The sequence below is a fragment of the Gilbertella persicaria genome (assembly GCF_025201335.1).
Source record: "Gilbertella persicaria strain CBS 190.32 chromosome Unknown B0P05scaffold_33, whole genome shotgun sequence".
In the NCBI taxonomy this organism is placed as follows: Eukaryota; Fungi; Mucoromycota; class Mucoromycetes; order Mucorales; family Choanephoraceae; genus Gilbertella; species Gilbertella persicaria.
The window spans coordinates 246,237-260,177 of record NW_026251994.1 but is presented as its reverse complement, the minus strand read 5'-3'; the positions used below and the strand labels follow the sequence as shown (position 1 = coordinate 260,177).

General features: G+C 35.6%; 5 protein-coding genes across 5 annotated transcripts; 2 read left to right on the top strand and 3 right to left on the bottom strand.

Annotated features, from left to right (window-relative positions):
* The first annotated feature begins 167 nt into the window (after positions 1 to 167).
* Positions 168 to 1,590, top strand: B0P05DRAFT_551140 (SUMO-activating enzyme subunit 1-like protein). The gene is made up of 9 exons (XM_051579322.1): positions 168 to 200; positions 248 to 305; positions 353 to 524; positions 568 to 714; positions 756 to 865; positions 907 to 1,070; positions 1,140 to 1,275; positions 1,320 to 1,459; positions 1,503 to 1,590. The coding sequence occupies exons 1-9, from the start codon at positions 179 to 181 to the stop codon at positions 1,526 to 1,528; spliced, it is 975 nt and encodes a 324-aa protein (XP_051432718.1). The 5' UTR covers positions 168 to 178; the 3' UTR covers positions 1,529 to 1,590.
* Positions 1,591 to 1,604: 14 nt separating this feature from the next.
* Positions 1,605 to 2,782, top strand: B0P05DRAFT_551137 (uncharacterized protein; the record flags this gene model as incomplete). The annotated part of the gene is made up of 1 exon (XM_051579321.1): positions 1,605 to 2,782. A coding segment is annotated over exon 1 (778 nt), but the record flags the coding sequence as incomplete, so codon positions are not given.
* Positions 2,783 to 6,555: 3,773 nt separating this feature from the next.
* B0P05DRAFT_589307 (uncharacterized protein) lies at positions 6,556 to 7,749 on the bottom strand (the record flags this gene model as incomplete). The annotated part of the gene is made up of 8 exons (XM_051582727.1): positions 6,556 to 6,692; positions 6,738 to 6,851; positions 6,896 to 6,977; positions 7,027 to 7,199; positions 7,267 to 7,427; positions 7,472 to 7,555; positions 7,611 to 7,650; positions 7,704 to 7,749. 8 exons carry the CDS (start codon positions 7,747 to 7,749, stop codon positions 6,556 to 6,558), a joined length of 837 nt encoding a protein of 278 aa, XP_051432716.1.
* Positions 7,750 to 8,882: 1,133 nt separating this feature from the next.
* B0P05DRAFT_551127 (uncharacterized protein) lies at positions 8,883 to 13,114 on the bottom strand. Its single transcript, XM_051579320.1, has 11 exons — positions 13,029 to 13,114; positions 12,810 to 12,977; positions 12,382 to 12,759; positions 12,279 to 12,339; positions 12,118 to 12,213; positions 11,912 to 12,070; positions 11,677 to 11,867; positions 11,207 to 11,606; positions 9,989 to 11,083; positions 9,652 to 9,938; positions 8,883 to 9,607 (listed from the first exon to the last, which is right to left on the bottom strand). The coding sequence occupies exons 2-11, from the start codon at positions 12,960 to 12,962 to the stop codon at positions 9,074 to 9,076; spliced, it is 3,354 nt and encodes a 1,117-aa protein (XP_051432715.1). The 5' UTR covers positions 12,963 to 12,977; positions 13,029 to 13,114; the 3' UTR covers positions 8,883 to 9,073.
* Positions 13,115 to 13,227: 113 nt separating this feature from the next.
* B0P05DRAFT_474647 (4'-phosphopantetheinyl transferase) lies at positions 13,228 to 13,726 on the bottom strand (the record flags this gene model as incomplete). The annotated part of the gene is made up of 3 exons (XM_051574799.1): positions 13,228 to 13,371; positions 13,434 to 13,503; positions 13,554 to 13,726. 3 exons carry the CDS (start codon positions 13,724 to 13,726, stop codon positions 13,228 to 13,230), a joined length of 387 nt encoding a protein of 128 aa, XP_051432714.1.
* Positions 13,727 to 13,941: the final 215 nt, after the last annotated feature.

Here is a 13,941-nt window from a genome sequence, read left to right as displayed (position 1 = left end):
GACAAAAATAAATGGCTCTATATTGCGTGTGCTCATTATACTCACTTAGTACGATGATAGACTTGCATAAACACTTTACGTTAATATGTGTAACAAAGGGCTAATCAGAAGGTGACTTGTTCTGATTTTGCAAGTTACGCGAAACGCGTCTTTTTTTCTTTTCTTTTTTTTTTTTTATATGACAGAACAAATTTCAAAAGGTAAATATAACTTGTACCATACTTGACTAAGAAAAAAAACTTATTAGATGAAGCTGCTATCTATGACCGCCAAATTAGATTATGGGGTCTTGACGCTCAACAAAGGTTAAAAGATACATACAACATACAAACAACCTAACCTTTTAAAGTAGGATCAGGAAAGCCCGTATTCTTATGGCTGGTATGCGGGCCCTGAGCAACGAAGTATGCAAGAACCTTGTGCTAGCAGGCATTGCCAGTATTACATTACTAGACCATGAAACAGTAACAGCATTTGATTTAGGCGGCCAGTTTCTTATAAACGAAACATGTATTGGACAAAATGTAAGATAGCATGAAACCACATCTTGACATCTTATGGTATTAGAAAGCAGAAGCAGCATCAGCTAGTATCAAGAATTTGAATCCTCGAGTGGAAGTGGTTGTGGATCAACAAGACATGAGAGAAAAGCCAGATGCTTATTTTGAATCGTTTGATATTGTTTGCTTGGTCCATTCAGATCATGATTTTATTGTAAGAAATACATACTAATGTCATGACATTGACTTGATTAGACTCATATTGACCAAATAAGACGAAACGTAAAGAAACCATTTTATGCTGCTGATACATTTGGATGGTTTGGTTATATCTTTTGTGATCTGACAGAACACACGTATATTGTGTAAGTATATTCTTATGTTATTTATCATTCATTATGCCTAGAGAAAAGAAGTTAGAGCTTAATTCAAAGCAAGCGCCTGTTGCTCAAAAGATAGAACAAGTAGCAACATACACTAGCTTCAATGATTCTCTACAAAAGAACTGGTCAGACATGAGAATCAAAGTCTTAAAAAGAAGAATTACACCCATGACTTTCCTTATCCATAGTAAATACACACACACACACACGTACACACATCAGTTAAATAACATGTATTTCATGTATTTCCTTCTAGTCTTATTTCAATTCCAAAAGGAATACAAACGATCACCCACTGAACAAGACATAGACACCTTGATTCAAAACAAACCTCAATACCTTAAAAACATGGGAATTGAAGACCAAAGTGTTTTAGATAATGAGTTGCTTAGGTAAGTTAGTTTGAATCACTCAATTGAACTCAACACCTATCTAGACAACTAGCATCGTTATTTGATACAGAAATTGCTCCAGTGGCTGCTATTGTGGGTGGTGTTTTAGCACAAGATATCTTGAGAACTCTGTCTGCTAATGAATTGCCTATTCAGAATTGGTTTTATTATAATGGAATTGACGGTAAGTACCACATGCAATATCAAAGTATTCATAACAGCTTTAGGCACTGGACTTGTGCATCAAGTGTAAATCAAGTTACACAACTCAATTCAATGTTACTATAAAATAAATGAGTTTTTTTTTTATTTTTACTTTTTCATCTCGAAAAGCAAAAAGCAATGAGCTTGTTCGCTTCTTGTCTTGTCAACAAAAAAGACAGTTCAACACAATATTCACAAGAAGAAGCGTATTCAAAAACCTGTTTTTCATGCTGTCTTGGTTTTAAAACAAGGGGTAATCGTACTGGTGTGATACGACTCATGAACACCATGGATGACTATCTAAATCAACCCTCGCCTGTCAGTATAGAAGCCTTGTTGGCTGAACAAGAAGAGGAATTAGACCAATACTATGATCAAACAGACGATGAAGATTCATTTCATGGCCCTAGTATTCATGCAAAGACAAAAGGCAGCTTTTATGAAGATGATGCTGAGTCCCTGTCTGAGCATCGTATCTCGGCCATTCTTGATGATGGTCCAGTCATGAACGCAGGTGGTAGAGTGTTTGCTATTAAACCACGACAGGAAGAAGAAACAATTGTCTGTCAAATGGAGACGCATGCATCTCAAGAACTAGTGCAACTTGATACGATACCAACACCTTTCAAACAATATACATTTCCAGCTACTCATTTGACAAAAGCATCTTATTCGCCATCACCGCCTATGTTGATTCATCATGATACACGTCAAGACTCGATACCCCAACCAATACCCTCCTTGTCAAACACAAGTTCATTGGATAAATCTTCTGTTGTAGCAGCAGCTCAAAGCTTATTAGGAGACAAGCTTGATGATTTTACAGAAAAACTAGCTTTGATTAAAAAGAACATTATCTCGAGCGTAGAAGACGATCCACAAGGTTCAATGAGTCGACCCAAATCAGAAAGCCTAAGGTAAAATGTATTTCGACTATGGTGAATGCTTATATTGAAATCTTAGTGAAGGCCTTGAAAAAGCGTTAGATACGTTGCTTCCAAAGTTTAAAAAACCACAGACTATCAACGAATCATCATCACTAAACCATGAAAGCGAAGAGGAAGAACTATTTGATTTCAGCAAAATGGTTACTCTTGGTAAAAATGTTCGTACTTTTAGTGGAGATATGATGGATAATGGTATCCGTATATTGAACAGCATATCAAGTCGTATTAAAGATAATGAGCAAGAATAAATGATTAAAAAAAATCGCTTTATAACGAGACACAGGTTTTTTATCACACCAAAAAATCAATCATTTTATCAAATGAAAGATGATTTAAAAGAATAAATTTCATTTAACTACCAATTCAATTATGTCTTTTAATTTCTAGGTTTGAAAAAACATATCTTTCTTAACCTTCTCCCCCAGCGCTGTTAATAATGCAGTTGTCGAGTAATGGTCCATCAAAGAATAGTACATTTAAGCTGCGTTTTGAGCATTTCCAAGTGTTTTTGTACAAGACACAGTATAAAATGTGTTAGCAATGGACTTTTGAAAGATACTAAACATTTTTAGATTGCAAAAGAACATAGGAAAGTAAAAATATAGTCCATCTACAATGTGGTAACAGAGCAAATGGACATAAGACAGCGACGTTTAGCTACGCTGCATACTTTTGTCAAGCCTATGTATAAAAGATACATATGGTTTCTACCTTTTTGCTCCTATTTCTAAGCACTTCGGTGCTTTCTCTTTATTTTTTTAATAGACTTTTTGGCTGTCTCTTTGATTTTGTGCATCTTTGGCGCATCAAAATATCATCCATACAGAAATGGCTCACCTCCAGAGATTGAAAGCATAATGGGCCACTCACCTAAAAAAAATCATTGAGAGATGGTAAGAAGAAAAAATATTGGTGTTTGAAATAGCCAACCCTTCCCTACAAGATATCCATTATAAATTATGTCCAAAGATGCCCTCTTTGCCATCAAAAGTGTTAAACATTATAGTACACTTTACTCGCACATATTTTGAACATCTTTTGGTGTAAAATTTAGGGCTTTTTTGTTGTCCTATATAATTAAAAAAGGTCATTTTTCTATCAATTCCAATGTGCAATAAGCTTTGAATGCAGATTTGAAGCCAATGCTCAAACCAAGTCGATGTCTTCATCTTAGTAGACTCGCTTTCTTTTTTTTTGGAAGTATTTGGACATGGTCTTATCTGATTTTGGTTGGATCAGTTTTTTTTTTTTTTGTATAAAGTTTTTTTTATTCAAAATATGTTTTTTTAGTTACACATCACAGAGGGGCGTAACGTGGACAGACTGAAAAAAAAAAGGAACGTATAAGCAATCATTGAGAGGTTGGATCAGACCTACATTGGGTTATTCCAAAATTTTCTGATCGAGTTTTGTTTTTTCATCTTCACAAGCCCTCGTGATCCTCCATGGGTCAAAAAAAAAATTATAAAACAACCAAACCAATGGTACCATTCGATTCTTTAGTTCCAAAGGACATGTTTTAAATATAAAAAAAAAGGAGTCGTTTTGGTAGTCTGGTTGTCGAGTAATGGGACATCAAAGATTGGCTTGTTAAAATTGTGTCTTGAGCATTTTTAGTTCTACAGATCATATAAAACGTGTTAGAAATCGACCTTTCTAAAGCATCTTATGCTATTTCAAGTGCCAAAGAACATATAAGAATAAAAATAAAGGCATTTTATGCTGTAAATGTGGGGGCAAATGGACACAGAACATACCAGATGGCAGTGTTCGAAGATTGACTTGGAAGGCAACTCCGATACTTGTCGCCATAATAAAAATGGAGCCTTTGCTGCGAAACGCATAAAGACGCGGTTATTGGGCTTTGCTGTAGTGACAAGAGTTGTAGATCTTTTTTTTAGCCTTTTTATATAAAGAACTTAGCAAATTTTCTGCATAAATAGGCAGAAATGTTTACAGAGTTTTCTGTTCATATCTCATCATTTTCATAATATAACTGTTAATTGAACACTTTGAGCAAAAACTAGAGAATCTGGCAGTCAATTTTAGTATTTAGGCTGGTCAATGATTTCATTTTTCGTCTTGTGGCGTCAAATTGAGATTTTTCCATAAGTAGTACTCTAGTCGAAAAGGTCATTTTGGTCAAATTTTGCAAATCGCTTTTTTTTTATCCAAACAACTCCTAAAAAACCATGTGATAGTAAACACTGTTTGTAAGCATTTAGCACGTCTGAATACCCACAAATAGGCGTAATAGTTTATTTGAGTGCACATTTTTTGATAGAGACGATGCGTCTAGTTTAAAAAGCAAAATGCCCTTTGCATAATTTAATAGAAGCAATGACGTTTTTTGAATAAAAAGAGCTAGTTTAATATATGTATGTTTCCAGTAGATGGTCGACTTGGACTCTGCCGAAAGAAGATGGTGGTCTGGGAGTTCTTGATCCATTATTGCAAAGAGATGCGCTTTGTGGTCGCTGGATCTTCCCTCTGTTGAATCACTCTACCAATGCACACTGATATCGTATACTCGCAAGGCGCATTCGAAATATTTCTGGCTATTATGAGGTGGCTATTTTTTTGCTCTTTCCTTTGGCTAGACACACTAGAACTTCTCACTTTGGATGCGGTAAACGTATTTCAACAATCGATCTGTTATATGCCGCAGTAGATCGCTTGCCTCGAGATTTTGGCCAGATGACACTATCTCACCAAGCATGTCTTAGTTTACCGATGAAGGTCATTTTACAATCTTTAAGACCACGACTTCCTTCATTACCTAAAAGGATTCAATTCGTTCCAGTTCAAGCATTTATGTTGTTCAGCCAAGATCTTCAGTCAATCCATTGGAAACATCCAGATCATATTCCGCAAGAGCTCAAAAAATTCTATCTTCAGATCATCCGAGGGATAGAAAGTAACAAGTACCAATTCTTCCCTTTCTTTGTCAAATACTGCCAACCTCCTACTGTAGAGGTATTGTCTACTGTACCATCAACACCATCATTATCTTTTGTTCCATTTGTAAACTCCTTCCAATTTGCGACTCTGACTGGACCAATTATCAGGGTATCGACAAAGGAGTTTTGGTTAACTTGCCAGAGTGCTACATCTTCTCCAGAACGCTTGCAAGCTATCGCTAGTGCCTTTTGGGTCGACTTTTGGAGCTGGTCTCTGCTGCCGGTTGCTCGTAATATGCTGTACCGATTCCTTGTTTCCAAGCTACTCACAAGACAGTTTCTTCACTCTATAATTCCTGATGCGTTTCCCTCGCCTCCTTGTCCAATTTGCACTATTCATCTTGAAAATGAACAACATCTCCTTTTCTATTGTCCACCAAAGAAGTTTTTCTGGAACAATCTCATTTTCGAATTTCTTTGGCCTACGACCACTGTCGAAGATATTATTCAGGCACTTGTTACACTAAACTTCTCCAGAATAGATTATTCACGAAAGAAACGCTTAACCGTTGTTGACATTGTCATTACCGCCCTCTCGCAAGTCTGGGAAGCACATTGGAAATTTGTTATTGACAACGTCTCTTTTGATGCCTACTTCATTCTACAACAAACACGTACTGATTTACAGCTGCTTGCAGATGAAAAGCAAGTACACACAAGACTGTAATTCTTCCCTTAATTTTTCTTCCATTCATAGCAGTGTCATACCTTTCATATTATCCTATCTAGTTAATTTGCAGCATAATTGCATAATATAATTCTGTATTAATTGTGTCCGTCTTTTGAGTGCTATTAGGGTAACTTGACGCGGAGTAATAATAAAATCTTTTTTTAAAAAAAAAACTTCCAGTAGAGATATCTTCTATTGTTGCAAAATCAGTTACATCACTGCATTTATCAAATATTAGGGTTTTAAATGATATATACGACATTCATATAGATTTTTTTTAGAATGAAAGTAGACGAGCAGTGTATATACCGAAAAAGAAAGAAGTTTTGTAAAAAATAGTGACTATGGATACCTTTTTTTTTGTTCATCTGACAAGGCATAGCTAAGCTGAAAGAAGATAAGCACATGGAAGATCTTATAGACATTCTATTGATAAACTAATGAAACAAAAAAAGATTGAAAGAATAATTCATAAACTAATCTGCAGATAATTAAAATACTATTGAAATTGATCCAAAATAGCGTTTAGAACATTTTCTCGTCGTTTGCTAGACAAAAAATCAAGTTGTTCAAGTAAAGGATCTGAGAAACGTGACTGGACCGTTGTACCTAAGTGTGATACAGAAATAATATCACCTGTTGTTTGTTTTAGATCATGCCTTGTATTATATCCCTCCTTACCATTGAGTGAATCATCTGCGATTGCATAGAGATAAGCGTCTATACAACTCTTCATTGAAACAGTTCCAAATGCTTTGATCACATTAAAGCTTTCGCCTGGTATCATAGGTGTTTCTGGTTCAAATCAATCAGTGTGCTATTTGAGTTATATGACATACCAACAAAGTGAGGAGCAATCGCATTGACTCGAATATTAGTCGACCGAAGTAGGTTTCCATATGATTTTGTAAGGCCAATAATCTAAATAAATAAATCAGCAAATAAATATATGTATCTGTGCTCTACTTACAGCGTGTTTTGATGCAGCATACATGGGCGCTGTTGGACCAGCAGCTAAACCATAAACAGACGAAGTGTTGATCACACAGCCCGCCTTTTTCTTTTTTAAAAAGTACTGAACAGCAAAACGATTTGCCTTGATGGTAGCAGTTAAGTTGACATCAATGGTTTGATAATGGCCATCTATTACATATAAAGTTTAGCGTCTCCTGCATGTTCCCCCTTTTTTTGTATATATATATATATATACCATTTTCTGTGTCGTTGATTAGGTTTGAAGAATCTAATATCCCAGCAACTACAATGACAATATCGATTGTCTTTCCGAAGCTTTTTTCGGCAAATGTGTAGATCTCTTCTTGCGCTCTCCAATCAGTCACGTTCATGTTGTAAAAAATAGCATTATGAGGTCTATGTTCAAATGAATATCTGTGGTAATTTATAAGTATTATTACCTTTTTCCTTTGTATAAACTATTCAGTCCCTCAATGACGTCTTGTCCTTTTTGTTTATTTGTTCCCGAGAAAATGACATTAGCTCTAAAAAAGGTTGATTAGTATAGATCCTGTTGTGTATCGATGCTGTGTGACATACTTTCTCGAAACAAGAGTGCATACCAACTCTTTCCCAATCCCTAATTATTAATGTAAGTATATGACTATAGAAAATACCGCTCGTGTGATATACCTGAAGTACCACCATGGATAATAATAGTTTTGTCTTTAACGTCCATACTGAATAAAGAAAAGAAGAAGAGAGAAAGAAAAAGAAAAAACAAGTGATCTTTATGTATACAGCGCTTTTCTAATTTTCTTGTGTGTTTTCGGTGATTGACCATATTTAGTAAGAAGACGGTAAGATGGCCTGTGATTCTTTAGTCGTCGTACATTCTGTTGTTTAGCAATCCACTTTATTCGCAATTTTGATTCTGTGAGTTCTTGCTAAAAAAAAAAACCAGAGAAGCCACTCTGTTCAGTACCCTGATCCTCTTTTGTTTTCTTTTTTTAGATGCAAACACCATGGTGTTTATCAGTGCTCCTTACTTGTATTAAGCGTCTCTTTTTTTCCTTCAAACTATAAAAACGACTCAGAAAAAAATTCTTATTTTTATTCTTAATTCAACCCAAAATCTTTTTATTTTATTTTTTAAGATAGATTTGAAGAGCTTAAGTGTTTACAACTAGATATATGTCTTCATTGTGCATTTCTCTTCATCCAATTTCTTTATGACCTGTCTTTTCAAATATTCAAAGATGTTTTTCTTTGAATAAATATTTTGATGATAGAATAAAGTTCTTAGGTAAGACAAGTTACAAATAAACAACGCATGATAATACCATTTTCTTATTTGTACACTTTATTGAAAAAAAAATTGTGTGGTACTAGAAACTAAGCAGAGTATGAGATACATGAATAATATTTATATTGTTACTTACATTAGATTATAAGAAAGAGCAGAGAATAAAAGGGAGATGAATTAGTGACAGATATGAGCAAGTATATGTAAAACACCTGCATAGATACAAGGAGGTAGTTGAATACCTCCCTACTATCTTCCCATTACATTCACACTACTAGGGTAGCTTTTATTTCGGGTCAGTGTATAACACTACAAAAGACTCTTTACTGACAACATTTGATTATCCAGAGTAAAAACCTCTTTTTTTTTATTAGAGCGATGGGTTGTTGCTCCTAACAATCAGTGTCAAGTTGAAATCGTCTTAAGTATCATAAGAGACATGTGCTAACTCCCAAAGTGCTTTTTGAAAAGATTGTGTTTAAAAATGAAGCTTTATTAGCTGTCTAGGTTTTTTAAATCTATAATATATATATATATATATATATACATCTATTTGTATATATATATATATATGTATGTGTATTTAAGGATATATATATGTATAATGTTGAATAAGGATACGAAGCGAAAATAAAGAAGAGTGAGATGTGTGACGAGTACTTGTGTGATATGAAATGTCATGAAATAAAACAAACAAATAATAACGGTAATAAAAAGACAAGCTCTCCTCTTTTTCTTTCTTTCTTTTTGTACAATACTAATGAGAAGGAGCAGGAATAGCAGCAGAGGTAGTAGGATTAGGATGGGGACCATTACCTAGTGATTGCTGTTGATAGTAATGTTGTTGCTGTTGCTGTTGTTGATAATGAGGAACGTATCTATGTTTTGGTGATGATTGTGCGTCGTAAGGTTGAGGATGATGAGAAGCAAATGATTCATGACTATCCATACGACGAGGAGGAGAAATGGTATTGTTGTTAGTATGGTGGTATCTCATGTTGAGTTGTTGAGGCACAAAATCTGAATTGGGATGGTTATTGGTATAGGGTAAAAATTGCTGCTGTGCATAAATGGACGTAGGGGGATGTTGACGACCATCTGTGACTGTACCATCAAAGAGTTTGATGCCTTCTTGTGCAGTAGATTGCAGGCTTACTTTTGATGAAGAGCTTGCATTAGGATTGTGCTTATGTCTCACTGTTTGTTCTACTCGTTTCAAGAATTCCTTGGGCGAGATATCAACATCACTAAGATTAGGGTCCTCTAAGAAAATTTCTAAATCATCAGGCACCTAAACATTTCTGTGAGGAAATTATTTTTTAGTATATTCCTTACCAAGCAAAACTCTTCATAGGATTCCAATAATATTTCTACTACTCGAATAGATGCAAATGAGTCGTCCTTGAGTGGATCTTTATGATTTGCTGTCAGAATATTTGGTGCAATAACTCGAGCCAGATTAGGAATATCCATACGACTACCAACATCACCTGTAACATGAGAGAATGATGCCACCCATCTGAAAAAGACAAACAAGACTTCCATTGTAGCACGGTTACATCGAGGCAACATACAGCATGCTAAATGTAATGCTCTCTTTTGTTCTAAAGGATCTTCGATTCCTACCATAACATGTTAGTCAACGCATTTCAATCAAGACATTACTACTTACTCTCAATACACATAAACAATGGATGCAAGCGATGGGTCATTAAAGGATCAGGCAAATCACGAAGGAACTTTTTAAGTAAGGCAGCTACTTGTATAACATTTTCTTGCGCCAAATCCACTTCGCTTGGGTTACGATCCAAAGCTTCTGTCAATTCCTTTAACCTTCTAATATTACCATTCTTTCTAAATACGCCTTCTACTGTCATATCCATTTGTCGCATGGCTGTGATTGAATCGTCAATAAATGATGCTAGTTTGACAGGTGAATGTCCAGAACCCAAATTTGATTCCACGCCTGTTCTTTCTGTCAAGAGATCCAAAGGTACACCAAAAGTACCTTCCTCCTTGGCCTTTGGCATATGACTCTTTTGCTTTTTGAAAGAAAAGAATTTCCCCCAAATTGACGATTTCTTTGTTTCAATCAAATTAAACAACTCGCCAGATGAAAATGAATTTTTGACAATGTCTTCAATCTGAACCACAGCTACATATCGAATAATCATATATTGAAGTGCTGACAGCTCAGAAAGGTAGATGCGTGGTCGACCAGAAGTGCCTGTGGTGATATGCAGGTTTTGTGACACATGATTAGTCTTTTTGGAAGAAACAACATCAGCTACCATTTGAGGCAAATCATCCAAACCAACACTCCGTGTTGGCTTATGACGAGTTATGTTGCGTTGTGTCTGTGGCAATTCAGGGAGATCTTTGTGTTGAGCCATAACATGTTGCTGCTGATTGCGTTGTAAACTATCCATACGGGTAGGAGGAATTGAAGGTATATTGCGTGTGAGTGTATCTGTTTGAGAACGAAGAGATGCAGCCAAATCTGCATTACCAAGAATGGTAGAACGCTTATTGGCAGATTTGAATGATCGAGACATTTTTCTGTCAAGTTTTGTTGTAGAAGACATTGCAATTCTAGTATCCACAATTTCTGTTGGAAAAATATCAGCTTGATGAATTCTTTCGTCTGTCATCAGAGTCAGTTGTTTTTCAGCAGAAGGTGACAATTGTACATTGGCATTGGCATCTTTAAAGATGGTGTTGGGTGATTTGAGTTTGGTTGAATAGTCTACAGATGAAAGTTGATTGTCTATCATTTAAATATACAAAAAAAGAGAGACAGAAAGGAAAAAAAGAAAAAGCAAAGCAAATATGTAAAAATAAAAAGCATGAGTGAGCAAAAATAGATTCATGTACAAATATATAAATTTACCTGTAATCTGGAGTAAGTTACAAAGACGGCTAAGCGCAACACGCAATAGGAAGCTGTACTGAGTTAGCTTTGTAATGTACTCAAAAGGAGTTGCTTCTTTTTTGGTAAATCCAGTGCATTGAAGACAGTGAATAGTGCAAGAAGTTGAGTTGAAAACAGCATCTTCATTAACAGCGAGCTGGCGTGAGCATTGTCTGCATTTAAAGCAACTTATATGCCAGCGATAATCACCATATCGCATACACTGGTCTTCAATAGTAATCCCACATAGTTGACAGTAATCTGTGTTTTTTGGTTTAATCAAACGTTGACTATCCCGACTATGTCTTTCCTTTCCGGGAATCTCCATAAGCTTGGCAAGTAGACGCGAAACGCAAATAGGCTTTCCAACTATGATTTCCTATAAATAGCATATGAGTACAAAAAGTTTAAATATGTGTGTATGTATATATTTAGACCAATCGACTTACCAAGCGCAAGGCCGATGTTAATGCCAATCGAATAAGAATCTTGAGATAATGAGCTAGGCCAGTAACAAGTGACAATAACTCTTGTGTGCTTCCCAGCTTTTTCATCTCAATGTTGCCTGTTCTGGAGAGCAATGAAAAAAAGTTGATAATCTTTTTACATAGCATTTTGGCTTCTCTGGTATATTTGAATTCTATGTTACTTGTCAGAAAACTTGCTAGCCTCCTATGTTTTTACCTGTCTGCTTATATTCCAGATATACGCAATGAATTTTGTCTATACCAGCAAACAAAGCCTCTACATGCACTAGAAATCGTTCTGACAAACAAATGCTCTCAATATAAGCACCATTAGAGACATGCAAGAGCATTTCAGATATACAAACGGCGGATGATTCTACAAGAGTTGCAATTGAATTTTAAATTTAAATTATATTATATTACCTTCAAATGCAGACAAAACAGACCAAATACTGATTACCTTTTCTTCCATTTCTTTTTGTGTCTTTAGTAGTTCTAATGGTGTCTGTGGTTTATAAGCTTTTTTTTTTGAGAGAGAGAGAAAAAGATTATTATACATATATTGCAAGCCAACTTTCACTCACTTTGAGATACAACAGGTTCATTTTCTTTTAATGTAGGATGTGCGATTCGAACACTCCAAAACTACCAAAGAGTATCAGCAATCTATAGTGATATGTTATTTACCTTTTGAATCATATAACACTCTGGATGCCAGTGATCTACACTATCATTTTTCTCAATCTCGACATATTGTTTTAATATTGACATATCGCAACCAGTGCAAGATACAGCAAATCGAGTAGAGTAATGAAAATGACAATAGACTTTGGAGTCATGTTCATAATACGAATCTTCTGGTCCAAATACAGTAGAACAATCGCTGCAAGTAAAGTGGTTTGTGTGGTATTTTTTGTCGAGTGCGATAATGTACGTTCCACGTAAGGCCTCGTCACAGTGGGCACACACAAGGTCTAACCGCTTGAAATAATCTTTTTCACATAAAGGTTGCCCCGGTTCTGTTGGATGTGGTAGGTATCTTGAGGCAACTGGTATGTTACAATCCTAAATTTGGCTGTTAAATTCATGTTGTACGCTAATAAGTGTTTTATTACCCAACAAGTAAAACACTCGGGATGAAAAGCGTTGTCCAAGGCTCTTACAAGCTGTTCTCCTAGTGGTAAGTTGCATTTTGAACAAATGAGTGTGTGTTTTGTAATAGAAGCTGGTGAGGATGTCAATGTTGGAGAGTGCTGATGTTGGCTCATTTTATTGGTATAATTCTATTTGGATATGATTAAAAGAGGCTCATGAAGCAAAATACACCCACGCACACACACACATTCAAATATCAGAAAAGAAGAAGAAAAGAAACAAAAATAAAAAAAGGGGGAGGAGATATAAATCAACAAGAACAAACACTGAAAAAAGACATAAAAAACGCAGGGCAACTAATAAAGAAGGAACGCAAATTAACCTAATTAGGCTCTATAACTCGAGTGTAAAAATAGAAAAAAGTTATATTCGGACTGTTTAACCTTCCAATACTACTTGAGCAATTGCGTACTCGCCATCATGCGATAGAGAGACATGCGCATTTTGTATACCATATAATTGACTATTTAAGATTTCTAATTCAGGCTTGCCTTTTTGACCGTGAGTGGCTCTATTTATATACTACTCTCTCTCTCTCTCTCTCTCTCTCTCTCTCTCTCTCTTTTACCTGCTTTTTTCATCACTGTCACTTGTTTCCATTCAAGACGATGTTTAGGGTATAATGCCTTATAGACAGCCTCCTTAATGCACCACCTATCAAAATATATATTAAATCTAATATATAAATATATACATATGAATACCTCGCACTCAAGTAAGCATCTCGTTTTTGCTGATTCAGCGCTTGCAATGACTTGAATTCCAAGTACTCTTTTTGACTTAGTATACGGCGTGCTAGTTTGTCATGTCCCCTTCTAGCTACAAGGGCTGTAATGCGCGGTAAATGCATAATGTCAACTCCTATTCCTATAATCATATTGGTGGCTGTTTTAAAAATGGTAGTTGAATCTTGAACACCCCAGTGTAAGCTTTTTTTTTTATTTAGGATTTCAAGAGGAGCCCAAAGCGTCTTCCTCCGCTGCCCCTGAATCATGCTGATAATTACCAAATCCTCAGTGGATCTTCAAGGGTTTTCTGACCCAACACGGGCATTTCTGCCAAGAGAGCATCATTTGTGCTACCTATCTAAAA

Coding starts and splice junctions, on each gene's coding strand:
- B0P05DRAFT_551140 (XM_051579322.1), top strand. CDS start 179: ATGACAGAACAAATTTCAAAAG. Junction 525..567: donor AAACATGTATTGGACAAAAT/GTAAGATAGCAT, acceptor TTATGGTATTAG/AAAGCAGAAGCAGCATCAGC. Junction 1,460..1,502: donor TTATTATAATGGAATTGACG/GTAAGTACCACA, acceptor TAACAGCTTTAG/GCACTGGACTTGTGCATCAA.
- B0P05DRAFT_551127 (XM_051579320.1), bottom strand. CDS start 12,962: ATGAGCCAACATCAGCACTCTCCAACATTGACATCCTCACCAGCTTCT. Junction 11,084..11,206: donor TAACTTACTCCAGATTACAG/GTAAATTTATAT, acceptor TTTAAATGATAG/ACAATCAACTTTCATCTGTA. Junction 9,939..9,988: donor ATTGTTTATGTGTATTGAGA/GTAAGTAGTAAT, acceptor ATGTTATGGTAG/GAATCGAAGATCCTTTAGAA.